The sequence below is a fragment of the Haliaeetus leucocephalus genome, unplaced genomic scaffold (assembly GCF_000737465.1).
Source record: "Haliaeetus leucocephalus isolate CR32 unplaced genomic scaffold, Haliaeetus_leucocephalus-4.0 Scaffold92, whole genome shotgun sequence".
NCBI lineage: Eukaryota > Metazoa > Chordata > Aves > Accipitriformes > Accipitridae > Haliaeetus > Haliaeetus leucocephalus.
Window position 1 is genome coordinate 50,682 of NW_010972528.1, and position 15,001 is coordinate 65,682.

The following is a 15,001-nucleotide window of genomic DNA, read 5'->3' on the forward strand; positions in this document are numbered from 1 at the left end:
ATTTCTCACAATGCTCAGCTGGCTCTGGGACACCAGGTCCTGGGTGTGCTGGGGGATCCCATGCTAGCTCTCCCCAGGGAGGGCCAGCAGGGAGAAATGGAAGCTGCATCCCCAGGGAAGGGCCCAGTGACCTCCCAGTGAGCACCACTCCCTGTTCTTGTCCTCCTTCTGGCTTGGCCAGCCGTCGGTTGACCTTGGGGGACCGATCTACCTTCTGCGTCCTCTCCACATCCTGCTGTTCTGCCCACAGCCTGCTGTCCTGCCCCATCGCACCATCCTGTCCCCATCTCACCACCCCGTCCTGCTCCTTCATCCTGGCACTGTCCCCCTGCCACCCACCCTCCCAAGCCAGGGCCAAGCCAGTGCTAGGGAGGGTGAGGACCAATGCAGAACCATGTGTGACTGCTGGACAAAGCCAGGAGCCGGAGCCAGGAGGCAGTGAAGTGAAGCCCCTCTCCTTCTCCGGTACCAGACAAAGGGATGAGGCCAACAGCAAAGAAGACAAATCGATCCCAAAGGAGCGAGGGCCCTGGTAGAGGATGTCCACGGGGCAGGTGGGTGCTGGCGGGATGCTGACGGATGGGAGATGGCTCTGGAGGAGACGTCGGCAGCGGGTGTGGACCTCAGCACGATACCTCCATGGTGTGGTTGATCTGCCCCATGGCCTCGGTGCTCTCCGAGTGGGTGCAGGCACGCGGGCGGGTGCCATCCACTGAGCTGGCGCTGGTGAGGGAGGCCGTGCGGGAGCGTGCCAGGCGGGTCATGCTGGCGGATGGCACTGCACGGGTACAGAGAGATGGCCAGGGTGCTCAACTCCCCCCAAAAGCCAGAAGGACCTGAGCCAACATTGCCTCACACAAGCAAAGCCGCCGGTCCCACTCCCCGATGCGAATGACCCCAGGCACAAGCTTGCAGCATGCGGTGCTGTGACAACATGAGCAGCTCCAGGCTGGCACGGGACAGCAGGGCAGGGATAGGGTGCCCTGGCACATGTGCCAGGCACATCTCCCAGGCATGTGACCACTGAGCACAAGGCAGTGGGGACCCCTGGCCGTCACACTGCAGAGAAGTGAGCCGGGATGGGAGCTCTCCTGGCTCCCCAGTGTGTGCAAGGAAGGTGACACCTTCCTCCAGCCAGGATGCCCAGCAGGCACAGCTCCTGGCTGGCTGGAGGAGAGCACAGTGGGCACACTGCCGAGACTGTGCCTGCATCGGGGGGGACTTCTCCGAATGCCCTTTCTCAGCCCCCAGACCCGGCTCAGGGTGCCATCTCAGGCAAAGTGGAGCAGGGCAGAGGGCACCTGGCTGGGGAAGGCCAGCCCCGCACCCAGGCTGCTCCCAAAGGTGCCCAGGCAGCTCGAGGGCACAGGCCAGGCGGGCACCATGCAGCAGCAGGCACGGGCCGAGCAGCACTGAGCGGTACCTGTGCTTCCACTCAGCCTCCGATCCTTCAGGTGGGCGACTGGCAGGGGTGGAGCGGGAGAAGGGCAGGGAGGGCAGAAAGAGAGCGTCAGCTGTGCTGGCCGCTCCGTGGGGCCAGGAGCCCCTGCCCAGCCCCACGTGTGCATGCACACGGAACTGCACGTGTGCACACAGACCTGCACACACACAGACACATGTGCATGTGCATGTGGACCTGAAAACACACACGTGTGTATGTGGACCTTCACATGTGTGCACACACAGGTACGCACACAGACCTGCACAGACACACATACACACACACGTGCCCATGGACCTATGCACACACATATGCACACAGACTTGTGCACGTGGACTCTGCACGTCTGTGTGCACACACAGCCCCTGCTTGTGCATGCCCACAGACATGTAAGTGTGCGTGCATGCACAGAGATCCTGTCCACACACGTATGTACACACAGAGCCTTTGTACACACATCTGTGTGCGCACAGAGCCTGCACATCTCGCACCCCTACGAATGCACAGATAGACATCTTGTGCACCTGCACATACAACGCCACAGACGCACGTGCAGCTTTCCATCAGGATGGGCACGCGGGGGTGCCAGGCTTCTCTCCCATGGCAGGGTCAGCACACGCACACACAGGCACACACACATGTGCACACACAGGCATGTGCCAGCCCCCTGCCCAGCCCTGGCACTCACTGTAGCCCATGCCTTGCAGGAAGTACTTGAAGGCTTCGGTCAGCTTGCCAGGCTGCAGGGAGAGAGCACGCTGAGTTGAGGCAGCACCAGGGCCGAGATCCCCACTTAGCCCTGAGTTGCCTCTGGCAGCCCCTGCCAAAGACCCCTATGCCCACCTTAGCCCATCCCCTGCTAGCCAGGGACAGAACCCGTGCATGTCTCAGGGCCCAGTGTACCCAGTTAACTGGGGAAATTGTGAGGGCTCACCTGTGTGACCTGGGGCAGCCCACCGGAGTCAGCCATCTGCAGAGAGAAGGTCCTGCTTAGTATGGGAGGGTGCCTTTGCTGCCCACCCTGTCCCCTGGTACCTGCTCGCAGGATGCCACTGCTGGGGCCACACTGCTCTCCCCACCTGTCCCCAGCCCTGTGGCCAGGACGGGCCTCAAATGGGGAGATGGGGACACCCTGCAACCCTGGGGCAGAGGGCAATGGGGCACTTCATGGGCAGGAGGGACCGCCCAGCTGCCCCCTGCCACCCACCTACCTTCAGGAAGGTGGTGTTGGTGGGATCCAACTTGGAGTTACACTCCACCTGCAGGTGAGAGGCATGATATTAGCACCCTGGGGTGCCCTGAGCCTGGCAGAAGTGGCCCACAGGTACTGCTACTGGCCCATGGCACTCCAGCTGGCACATCCCACCCCAGCCAGGTGGAGATAGGGTGCTAGGCAAGCCCTGAGCCTGCAGAACCACCATCCCTTGCCATGGGACAGAGGGGACCTTCCTCCTGCCAGGCAGTGTCTGGGCAAGGATGGGGGCTGGAAGGATAGGGGAGAGCGGCTGGTGAGGCATCCTGTGTATCACACACGTGTACAAGCACACAAGTGTGCTCATGTGCATATGCACAGAGGTACATGTGCTGGAGGTGGGGGGTGTGTGCATGCAGTTACACATTATGTACAGATGTGGCCACCTGCACAGTACCTGAGGCTGATTGTGCAAGCGTGGACAACCATGTGGATGTGTGCAAGCACATGCGTGTGCTAGCAGCTCTTTGGGTGCATATGGCCAAGCAGGGGGTGTGTCGACACATCAGACCATGCATGTTGTGAGCATGTCTGGGCATATGACGAAGGGGAGGTTTTCCAGGTGTGGCAACCATGCACAGATGCATATGCACACACGCTCACACGAGCAGGTAGGTTTGCACATCAGCACACTCCCGCACACAGGACCTCACGTGTGTCTGAGCAGGCAGTGAGCATGAGCACACCCACACGTGGGCACGGTCTGCGTGCCACCCCGCAGACACTACCCCATCACTCACCACCCCCTCTTCAGCAGGTGCATTGTCTCCGACCACCAGCATCACAGGGCAGCTGGAAGTGAGAGGAGGAAGGAGCACAGTCAGGGCTTGGCCTGGGTGGACTCCGCTGCCCTGGGACCTCCCCTATGCCATGCCAGTGCGACTCTTACCGCAGCGTCTTGGCATTGGGCACAGTCCCAGGCCGGTTGATGTCCAGGTCCCTGCGGCTGATGAAGGAAAAAGAGGGCCAGTGTGAGGCCATGGGCAGGTGCTGCCACCAATGCCATAGCACAAGAGCTGGGGCACTGCCAGCTCTGGAAAGCAGCACCCAGCCCCACTGTCCTGGCACCCTGTGGATGGAGGACCCCATGGCCATCTCTGCCATGACCCAAGCAGACCCTGCACCACGGGATGCAGAGTAGCAATGCTCCCAACCCCCTGTACACATGGGACAGCATCTCTGCCCCCTTCTCCAGGCCTATGCCAGCCCCCTGTGCAGCCATGGGCCCTGGGACATGGTAAGGCTCTGGCACAGGTGCCACCACTTCCACATCCCTGGCCAGCACTGGTGGCCACCTTTGCACTGCTGCCTGCCTGCACCGGAGGGTGATGGCAGCACCCAAAAGGGGTCAGGGTTCCCATGGTGCCCTCAGGGCCACCCAGCAGCGCTGCAGCCCCTCACCCTGGTGCAGACAGGGGGGCAGCCTGTTGGCAGGGCCACCAGGGGTGCTCACCTGTTGTACATGTTGAGGAAGAGCTGGAGGTTGAACTGGTTCACCACACTGCTGATCTGCTGCCGGTAACTCTGCACCAGTTCTGTGTTGTTCACCAACTCTTCCTGTGCCAGCAGGAGATGGAGATCAGGGCAGGCGCTGCTGGGTGCCGTGGAGACACCCCGCTCCCCCAGGCCTGCCCATGCTGTGCCAGCAAGGGGGGCAGAGGAGGAGGGTGCTGGGCAATGCAGCTGGGCACAGCGGTGCTGCAAGCAGCACACCCAGGCAGGATGCGGGCATGAGTCGCACGCTCATCGAGGCTAATCCCCGGATCAGGCAGGAGGGAAGCAGGCAGGGCTTGGCTAATTCCATCCCTGGGCATGGGGCAGGTCCAGTGGCACTGTGGCACCCGGCAGGCAGGGCAGGGCACAGCCCGGGTGACCCAGCTGGGATGCTGGGTAGGGGGCTGGTGGCAGGGGGCCGGCAGGATGCGCAGCCCTTACCTGGCTGAACAGGTGGGACAGGACAGTGTCCGGCAGCGTGCTGGTGAGGCCAGAGAGCTGTGGAGGGAGCACAAGGGAGTTACAGCTCCGCCGTGGCTGGCTCATGCCCCAGGGAGCTGCCAGGGACGGGATGGGGCCCTGCTCACCTTGGCAGCTGCCCAGTCAATCCAGCCTTTGCCATTGGGGTCGATGTTCATGAGGACCAGTCCTTCGACCAGGTCGGGGAAGATGAGCTGCAGTGAGCAAGAGGGATGACGCTCAGCAGGAAAGGGAGACTGAGGGGCAGCCCCCCACCAGCACCACTGCCCACTGCACAGGCATTGCACAGGGTTGACATGGCCCTGTCCTGGGAGCAATGGGAGACCTGTGGCAAGACTGCCTGGCTACCATGGCCAAGGCACTGCCATCCTGGCCCCTTGGCCCTCCAGGAACCTTCACAGCAGCACAGCCTGCCAAGGGGCGTCAGCTCCTACTCTTCCCCACGCCCCAGGCTGACAGCAGGTACAGTCAACTCAGGGCCAGCCCATTCCAGCCCCAGGCTCACCGCAAACTTGGCCAGCACGTAGGCTCCTGCCCCAACACCGATCCCGATCACGTACTTGAACCTGGAAAGCAGAGAGGTGCATATGGAGGGACGGTGGGTGCCAGCATGGGTTGCCTGGGGCACTGCTCCACCCACAGTTTGGGGCACAAGAAGACATGCAGGGTGCCAGCTTACAGGGACAATTCCCCCAGCCCCAAACCCTTGCCTCCTGCCCATCTCCCTGCCCAGCACCCTCAGCCAGCAGCCATGGAGGAGAGGCTGACTCACCCAAAATGCTGCACCACGCTGGGTAACATGGCAGCCAGCTGGTCCATTGATGGGTACTGGTACCTGTGGCACAGGGAGGCACAGGACAGCGGTTATGGGACCTGCGCAGAGTGGGAAGGCTGGGGACAGGGCAGCTGGGCTGCCGAAAGTGGGCAGGGAAAATGCCACCCACCTGCAAACCACCCCATTGACCACCCTGGGCCAGTTGGCTGCCACAGGCTTTGATACAGTTCAGAGAGACCGACAGGCAGGGCATTACTGCCCAAGCAGTGACAACCCAGTGGGCAGGGAGGTGACATCCCAGCAGGCAGAGTGAGCCCCCAAAGCTGGCACCTACCCCTGAGGGAACTGCGAGGCTCCTGCCTGCTGGCCCGGCGCGTCCACATGGCACACCACAAAGTGCTTTGTGATCTCCTGCATGTCCTCGTAGTTGAAGAAGGTGTTGAAGCAAAGCTTGTCTGTCAAAGGGCAGGCAGGGATCAGAGACGAAACACCCCAGCACGGGGGCCTGGTGGGCCAGGGGAGCATGGAGAGAGGTTGCCTGCCCTCCCACTGCCCTTCAGCCGGGAGGTGACATGCCATCAAAGCCCTCCTATCCCTTTCCCTCCAGGCTCCTTGTCCCTACAGCAGAGACCACAGCCACTGTTAGCAAGGTCTGCATCCCTACTGGTGTTGGGAGGCATGGGGATGGACGGACACAGCCAGGAGGATGAGGAGTTTGGGTGAGCCTCGTCTTCTTGGAGGGATGGGGCTGGGGGATGCAAAGCCCGGAGCTGCAGGACCACCCAGCAGGCAGTGGGATTAGCAGCCCAGAGTGTTATCGGCCCTATCTAAAATTCCCAGAAAGGGCTCAAGCAAACATGGGATTTGAGAAACGGCTGCAAATCTCCCTGCTTGGAAACAGTCAAAGAAACAGCCTCAGCGCTGCTGTGGACGGGCCACCACCATTGCAGCAGGATATAGCCATTGCCGGGGCTTGGAGGATGCTGCCACCCATGGCATCGGTGCTGGGCCATCCCTCCCAAAATATGGGGGTGAGGCAGGTTGTAAGGTCCATTGCAACCAACATGATGCATCCCTGGACACAAGAGTGCTGCTGTGATGGAGAGGCAGTTCACGTAGCATGCCAGTGACTCAGCCTCAGCCGCCAGTGGAAGGGGAGTTGATTCTCCCTGCTCACAGGGCACTGGGCATCCTGGCTTACCCGGGGGGCACAGCCCGGGGAAGAGGTCTGGGGTGCAGGTCCAAGGCTGCAGGCTAACAGAGAGCACAGCATCCCCAAATCCAGAGCCCCGGCTCAGCATCCCTCTTTCCCTGCCCCTCAGGGTCCCTTCTTCCTTGATATTCCCTGTCACCTTCAGCCCCCTCCATGCCCTGCTGCCAGCCAGGTCCGTGCTCTGAATACCAACAGGCTGGCAGCGGCGGCGGGGACTGACCCAGCATCCCCTACGTCCCATCCCTGCCTGGCGTGGGCGGGTGGACAGCCAGCACTGGGGTGGGCAAGAACTCCTGGCTGTGCCTGGCCCAGGCTTTGGGTTCGGCTGAGCGTCCAAACCCTCCTGGTGCTTTCAGATGCCTGGGGAGACCCAGTGCAGCCCCGGGACCCTCCATGGGAAGAGGCAAATAAGCTGAGCCAGGGGCTTTGGCCGACATCCTGGCACCCTGTGCAGCCCCAGGCTTGCTCCCGCCTGCCCCTGCACCCCATGGCCCAGGGACCAGCACTCACGGTTGAGGCCCACATCGTGGTATGTCAGGATGGCCGGGCGATTTCCCCTCGGTGAGCCCCGGATGACCACGTGCAGCAGCCCGTAGGGGGTCTCAATGTCATGTTCCTGGGGGAACAGGAGAGATGGGATGACACCTGCCTGCCCCAAGACATCCTCTCCTGCCCTGTCATCCCACCCCTCACCACTGCTTCCCCAGGTGGCTGGGTGTCATGAGAGCACAAGGGAAGGAGGAGCAGCCATCATGGGAAAAACCCCAGCTTTGGGCATCTCAGCGGTGACAGAAGGCAGGACAAATCACATACAAATGCTCCCAGCCTCCACTGACCTGGCTTCCTGGGAAGGGAAGGGAAGGGAAGGGAAGGGAAGGGAATGAAGGAAGGACTTGCAATAGGATAACAGGATTTAGGATTGGACAGGTGTATCATGGGATGGTATCAAGGGATAAAGGTTTGGGATGGGATGGGATGGGATGGGATGATCTAAGAGGGCTTGGGAGAGGAGGATTGAGGGACAGGACAGGTGGACCACAGGATGGGACAGGAGATCTTTGAGGGCCTGAGACTGAGGGATTTTTGGCAACAGGGTGGGGGATCACAGCATGGCCTAGCTGGCCTGGATTCGCTGTGCCTGGGACAAACAGGCAGAGGTCAGACCCTGGACACCACCCCAGGAAATGCTGCAGCCTGATTCCAAAATGACAGCTAAAGTAACTTTAAAATCCCTTGGTCTGAAATGGCTGTGCCCCCATACAGAGACCAAGACTGCCCTGTGCCTCAGTTTCCCTGGCTGGGAGGGCTCCAGCCTCACCTTCACAGCCATTGTCCCCAGCCAGCAAGGGAAACTGAGGCTGCATGCCCAGGTGCTGACCAAGGCATTGCCTAGGGACCAGGGATCCCCTCCAGATGCCCATGCCTGCCAGCCAGCCCACTGGCAGTGACCTCGAAGCTGGGATCTGGCGGGTGCAGGAGCATCACACGCCGAGCAGGGCTGGGCAGGGGATGCTGGCAAGGTGCCCAACCGGCACAGTCTTCGGTGCGGGTACTGGCAGCCCCATGGATGGACTAGAGGGAGGGGAGCGGGTACAAGGATGCTCCCGTGGGCTGCACACCGCCAAGGACTCTGAAGGACACGGGCCTCAGGTGGGAGGAACCGCATGAGGACAGGATCTCCTCACTGCAGTGCCTCCCCTCACTGAGATCCACTGTCCCCGGGGGGACGCAGCGCCCGAGGGCAGCTCAAGGGCTCTGTGGAGACAGTGCTCGGCTCCCCAAGGGCACGCTGTCCCCAGCCCTCATCAGCTGTCCTTCCACTCCCCGGGGCTGTATCAGGCAGCAGGCGATGAGCAGGGACATTGCCCTGCAACAATGCATGGGGAAACTGAGGCAGAGGAAGGGCCTGACCCCACGTCACAGAGCAGGAGGCATCCATGTGGTCTGATCCTGGGCACAGGGCTGCTTCCTTGCCATCACCATGCCCACAGTCCCCATCACAGCCCCAACAGCTCAGTCTCCAATCCCACCCCAAAATCACATGCCCAAGGTGGCAGCTCCTTCCCCAGCACTGCTACCACCCCCCAAACACACGGCAGGCACATCCCTGCTCGTGGCGCAGCCTCTGCAGCATCGCTGGGTACGACAGCCCTGCCCTTTGCCGCAGGGATGCTCACTGAGGAGGAGAGGCTAGGGATGCAGGGGATGCAGGCAGGGAGGGGGGGGGGGGGGGGCAGTGACAACCCATGGCCCCAGCGAGGAGGGGTGCGGGCGTCACAGCACCCATAGCTGCCTGAGAGACCCCAGCCCTGTCCAGGTTACCCGCTTGCCACTGCAGTGCTCCCACCTCGCTCACCCCCCTCCACACTAGCCTGTTGCCATCGGATATTGCCGTCAGCACAGAGGCCAGAAGGCATCCAAAGGATTGCTTCAAAACAGCAAGAGACCCTCTCCCTCTGCAACTCTGGGGGTGGGGAAGGGGCAGCATGCCTCCTCCCCCATCAGCAGTCAGCCCCAGCACAGCTCACAGCTGCTGCAGCTGTGCTCACTCACCCTCAGCCTCAGCACAGCATCTCTGCTGGGCTCGGGGAGGACATGCTCAAGGACAATGCGTCCCCGAAATCTGCGGCATGTCAGGGATGCGGCAGTGGGGCTTGGGGAAGGAACAGCTCCCCAGCAGCAGGAACCTCCCGGCAGCAACGCCTGCCTGGCCCACGCCAAGCCCTGCTGGGTGCGAAGCTCCAGCCTGGGTGAACGGGGGAGGTACTGGGGCAAAACTCCCTGGGAAGGGAGGGCAGCAAGCACAGGAATGGTGGTACCTACCCCATCCCAGCACTCAGGCATGGTGAGGAACCGGGTGGACGAGGCTGCGCAGGCAGGGTGGGCCGAGCACGGGGTCCTGGCGTGGGGCACAGCAGTGCAGCAGGCTGGGGCAAAGCAGAGCTCTGCGCTGGCTCAGCCCCTCACCTCGATTTATAGCGAAGCCCCAGCCCTGCGCTAAGCCCTCCCTCTCCCTTCCCCCTCGATGCGACGCGCAGCCCCGGCAGGTTTGGCGTCCATTGCGGGCAAGCGCTGCAATGGAGCCAGCACTCAGCCATTGGCTGCCACGGGAATTATTCATGCTCCAATTGGCCTCAAGCACCCTTGTTTATGAAGAAAAAACGTCTCGCACCGTGCGGTACCTGCTCCATCTTCCCTCCTTCGGCAAACCGAGACAGGCAGGGGTGCCAGGACAGGGTTGCACTCGCACCCCTTGCAACTCACACAGCAGCATCACGACAGAGCCCAGCAATGCTCCCCCGCACCCATCATGCACACACGTGTGACTCCAGCCCCACGCAAACATGCAGAATCATGCTTGAGCCTGCAGCCACCCAGACCAAGGCCCTGCAGCAACGCACATGCACCAGAAAGCACACACACCCCCACGAACAGACATGGGTACACACTATACACACAGGAGAAGGATGCAGCAGGCATGCTCCGCATACGCATGTGACCATGCACATACATGCACAGGAACACATACCAACACAGACACACAGGGGCCAGGCAAAACCATGTCCCCCCACGTCTGTGCATGCAAACTTTGGAAAAAAAAATACAATGACCCATGCTGAAGCACACGCACCCCACGAAATGCTTGTGCATACCCACATGGGGTTGGCCCCTGTGTGTCTGTATGGGTACATGTTGCTGTGCGTATATGTGCATGGTAATGTGCATATAAGGAGCACACCTGCTGCATCCTTCTCCCATGTGCTTAGCGTGTATGCCATGGCCATCACTCATGCCCATGGATGCACAACAACCTGCACACACACAGAACCTTGTGCACAGAGGGGCACGTGCATATACACATGTGAAAACTGCCTGGGTACCTGTGTTACCTTACCCAGTAGCATGGTCATCCCACCTGCTGCGGGATGCTGGCATGCAGGGGATATGCAGGATTTAGCCCCAGTCTGGACGTCACCAGTGGCAAGTAAATAAGGCAGGAGAAAAGACAACCCAGCAGTGCCGAGGGGTTGGATCCTGTCCCTGGGCCAACGCGTGCTGTATGCACACGCACATGCATGTGTATTCCCACGTGTGCAGGCAGATGGTTTCTGCCCTGATTCCAGTGAGGCTTCACGAGAGGGTGAGTCCATCTGCCTGCAGCTCGCACCCACAGACGGCCTTGTGCTGCCAAGGCCCCAAAAGCCCCGCCGGGAGGCCCTGGGTGCCTTCCCCCTGCACCCTGACCACCCCTGCCCAGCCCAGCACCACTCTCCAGCTCAGCACAACTGGTACCTGAGCCGCTCCAGCACACAAAGCTGGGCAATCATGGATGGCGAGAGAGTCCTGCGGTCCCTCCAGCGCCTGCCCAAAGGGGCTGGAGAGCCACGTGGCAGTGCTGGACCAGGGCAGCATCCAGCAGGGACCCTCCAGCCTCCCTGCCCACCACAGGGATGCTCCGTGCCAGCTGGAGCCTGCCATCACCTCTGCATCATCCCCACCCCGGCAGCTCACCACAGCTTGCTTCCTCCATGCCCTGGCACACACCACAGCCATGGGCAGAGGCGGTCCAGCTGCTGTCACCAGCACATGCACGGGCTTCCCCACATGGCAAAGCCCCATGTCCTTGGCTTCACCCAGCAGGCTCGTTCCTGTGGAGTCTCTGATGTCTAATATGAGGGCTGAGTGACTTTTCCCTGCGGACAGCCCTTTCCTTGACCTGGACAAATGATCACCCAGAGCTGGTGGGGAGCCAGTGAAAGGAGTGTCCTGCAAACAAGTCAGGGTTGGGCAGCCAGTGGCTCTGGACATGGGAGAAAGGACAGACAGACAGGCAGGCAGAGGGATGGCATCCACCTTGCCTCCACCAAAGAGGCTTTCCTCTGCACTGCTTTGTCCTACAGGGAGCTCATACTCAAGCCTAGAGAGATGCATCTCTGCTAACGAAGGACCATGTGTGAGAGGGAAGCCCTGCTCCCAGGTGGTTCCTGGCACAGGGACAAAGCCGTTTGTGGATCTGGGTGCCATTTTTGCTTTCCTCGGCCCTGTTGCCTGTGGAGCCAAAGAGTACAAGTAGCCACAGCCTCCAGGAAAAAGCAAGAGATGCAGAGGGGCATGAGCAGGCAAAAAAAGACAGAAGGTGGCAAAATAGAGGGGAGAAGGGGTGGAAAAGCTGAGGTGAAGTAAGACGTGAATGCAAAAGGGCAGCAGGGAGATGGGAGGGCTGAGCAAGGCTGGCTCCACTTGAATGCCATCAGATGGCATCGCCACCCTATTGGCTACTAGCCCATCCACGTGGTGGGTGGCCCAGACCTCCAGCAGGGCCAGGGCGCCCAGGTCTCAGGGCAGAGGCACCTGCCCCCCCCGCACTCCTGCACCTTGGCCTATGCCAGCAGCCCCAAGGGCTTTACTTCGGTGGGCAGCAGCAGTGGGGGATCCCTGCTCCCCCAGCCAGGCCACAGCATCTTGGCAAGGGAGCAGCAACTGGCTCTGGGGAGGAGCAGAGGGACAGTGAAGAGAAGCTGGGGGCTGGATTGAATTACCCAAGAAGATGAGCCTAGAAAATGGGGTAAGATCTCCCCAAGGAAGGGCAGGCAGCCCCCAGCCTTTGCAGGAAACCAACCTGCAAAGCGCTGGGGGGCGGGGAAGGAGGGGGTTGCCCCAACACAGCCTGGGAAGCTCATCCCATCTCCACCCTGAGACTCTTGGAAGGGAACCAAGAGGGCACAGGGCCTGGCTGGCTTGGGAAAAGCCACCTTGATCCTTGCCCAGTTCATTTTTTTAGGTACCGAGGGCATGCAGGTGCATCACTGTGGCATTTGCCGTCCGGAACCGCTCCACCTGGGCACCACTGGGGACACAGTTCAGTGTCACCATGGGCCAGTCCCTGAAATACTGGCATGCAAAGATTGTCCTAGGAGAGTCATTGCTCTTTAACATCCCCTGCATGCCAACCAAGCCCTGCCCCAGCACAGCTGAGTGAGAGTCATACTGGTGCCTGTGGCACTACGGGGAGCTCTGGGCAGCCTGTCACTGCCGCCTCCCTCTTCTTCCTTGCCTTCCTCTCCCTCCTCGCCCTCACTTCAGTGACACCAGGAGGTTTGGTTTCTTCTCCAGTGGTCAACAGGGACCCTGAGCAAGCAGAGCAAGGAGCAGCCCAGACCCGCACAGCCTGCTTCTCCCCACCCCAGCATCTCACCAGCTTTGGAGCTGCTGGGAAGGGCGGCATTTCTTTTCCACCACTGCCATTTTTGAATAATTTTGTGGCCTCCAAGAGGGCCACCAGAATTCTACCCTGTGAACCACAGCAGCTGCTGCCCAGCATCCTGACAAAAGTCCTTGCTCCCTGACCGGCTGCACCCTGCCACCCGCACAGGTGATGGAGACAGCCCCAAAAGCCTGGGCACTGCCTTGGGTCTGCCAAAATGGGGACCTGGGCTCCCCTGCCCCTCTCCCAGAATGAATGAAATCCAGATTTATTTTATCCTTGCAGCTGCTGCTGTTTCAGCCAGCACCACCCAAGCCCACACTCCTGGCAGTCCAGCCACTGGCAAAGCAGCAACATACGACCTGAAGTCGGTCACTGGTGTCCCCTGGGTGGGGGGATGCTTTGGGAGAGGGACAGGCAGCAAGCTGGGGTCTGGCAGCCCCACTACCCTCCCTCCCCATCTACCGGCACCCTGGTCTCTGCAGGGGGAACCTGGTGTGGGATGAGCTCGGGCAGAGGTGTGAGAGCCATGAAGACCAACACAGGAGCCAGGCAGGACCTGAGCCCCTGCGAGCCCCAAGGCCATGTCATGGGGTTCCTCCAGAGAGGCGAAATGGAGGTACAAGGTGGGCAGGCGCCAGCCCGGGCAGCAGAGGGGCCCTGCTCTCCAAGAGAGGTGGGTGGTATGGGGAGGCAATGCCCCAGCCCTCCAAAAAAGAAAGAGGCTTTCAAACATCTTTATGTAAGCAGGGAGCTGGCATCACCCGGGAAACCATTGCCATAGCAATGGTAGAGGAGCTGGAAAAGCAGCTCGGCCTTTCTGAGAAGAAATCGCCTGCTTTAAAGAGGTTTTGTCCCGGGCCCATCGCCAAGTGCCCGCCAGCCACATCCGAGCACCAACACAGAGCATGCCTGGCAGCAACCCCCCCCGTCCCCTGTCCCCTCCTGCCGGGGACCACGATGGACGTGCAGCCCCATGCACAGGCACCGACCAGGCACTGCATCCCCATGGAAGGGGGGGACAGCAACACCCCTGGGTCCGCTCAGTGCCCTGCAGCATTCCCCAGCCGCAGGCTGCTGTTCCACGTAGGACCCAGAGGTGGGGGGCACCCCTCATGGCTGGTCCTACCTTCCAGTCCGTGTCCACAGCAGAGAGGAAGACATCCGAGTTCTCCTGGGGAGAGAAGGAGCCGTTAGGGACAGAGACATCCCCCCGCCATCCCTCACTCCTGTGGTGCCCTCCTCCCACCCAACTCATGAAGTCCCCTGACACCACAAGCACCCACTCCCTGGGGCAGCACTGGCTGCAGGGGGACACGATGTCCACACATGTGCACACATACACGCACATCTACAATACCCGCACACATGTGCATGCACTACCTGCACGTGTGCACACACACAAGTGTGTATTAGCATGTATCTGCAACATCTTCACACACATACATCATCACACCAAACCAGAACCAGTGCTCACCCATGCAGGTGCATTGATACCAGCACACGTCTGCACACACATGCACTGAATACCAACACATGGGCACACACGTGTACCCAATATCAGCACACACACCCCACACACACAAGCTCCCACTTAAGCACCCACGTCCTGGCACCCCACGTGCAGGAGCTGGAGCCAGTGCAGTCACCGGACTCACCAGCTCGGCATCCTGGCCCCGCAGCAGTGGCTTCTCCTCGGTGAAGCGCAGCTCATGCAGCCCTGCCATGGTCATCTCCTGCAGCAGCAGCCCTGCCCAGGGCAAGGGAGATGTCAGTGCTCCTGGGGACCTGACTTGGTTCCCTTCGCCCCAGGCCTCTGGAGCCTCCCACTCCCTCCTCATGGGGACGGGACCCAAATCATCACTCCACCCATCTACCACGGGGACTTGGTGCTTCAGCTTGTCTGGAGGCCACAGCGAGCCCCTCCGCTGGGAGCTGGAAGCATGCAGGGGGCAGGCAGTGCCTGGAGGAGCTCAGCTCCCAGTTCCCACCCAGGTCCGGTTCTCCCAGTTAAGGACAGACCTGTCTCCAAGGCATGGTCTTAGGCAAACTGGGAGACCAACCTGGTCTGTCCATGCCAGTCGCCCCTGTAAGCACTCAATCCAGGGCAAGAGCATCCCAACTCCCACCCCAGCTTCCAG

General features: G+C 60.9%; 1 protein-coding gene across 3 annotated transcripts; it reads right to left on the reverse strand.

The window, feature by feature from the left end:
• Positions 1 to 519: 519 nt before the first annotated feature.
• NDRG4 (NDRG family member 4) lies at positions 520 to 14,629 on the reverse strand. Of its 3 annotated transcripts, none has more exons than XM_010582873.1 (15): positions 14,519 to 14,629; positions 13,990 to 14,034; positions 7,166 to 7,271; positions 5,777 to 5,897; positions 5,440 to 5,502; positions 5,173 to 5,233; positions 4,775 to 4,861; positions 4,629 to 4,685; positions 4,147 to 4,250; positions 3,583 to 3,639; positions 3,434 to 3,485; positions 2,653 to 2,700; positions 2,376 to 2,411; positions 2,130 to 2,181; positions 520 to 778 (listed from the first exon to the last, which is right to left on the reverse strand). In XM_010582873.1, the coding sequence occupies exons 1-15, from the start codon at positions 14,591 to 14,593 to the stop codon at positions 624 to 626; spliced, it is 1,119 nt and encodes a 372-aa protein (XP_010581175.1). In that variant the 5' UTR covers positions 14,594 to 14,629; the 3' UTR covers positions 520 to 623. The 3 variants fall into 3 exon arrangements, with proteins under 3 accessions (XP_010581175.1, XP_010581191.1, XP_010581182.1); XM_010582880.1 differs by lacking the exons at positions 13,990 to 14,034; positions 14,519 to 14,629 and adding exons at positions 1,424 to 1,462; positions 9,479 to 9,572 and having other exon boundaries at positions 624 to 778; XM_010582889.1 differs by lacking the exons at positions 13,990 to 14,034; positions 14,519 to 14,629 and adding an exon at positions 9,479 to 9,572.
• Positions 14,630 to 15,001: the final 372 nt, after the last annotated feature.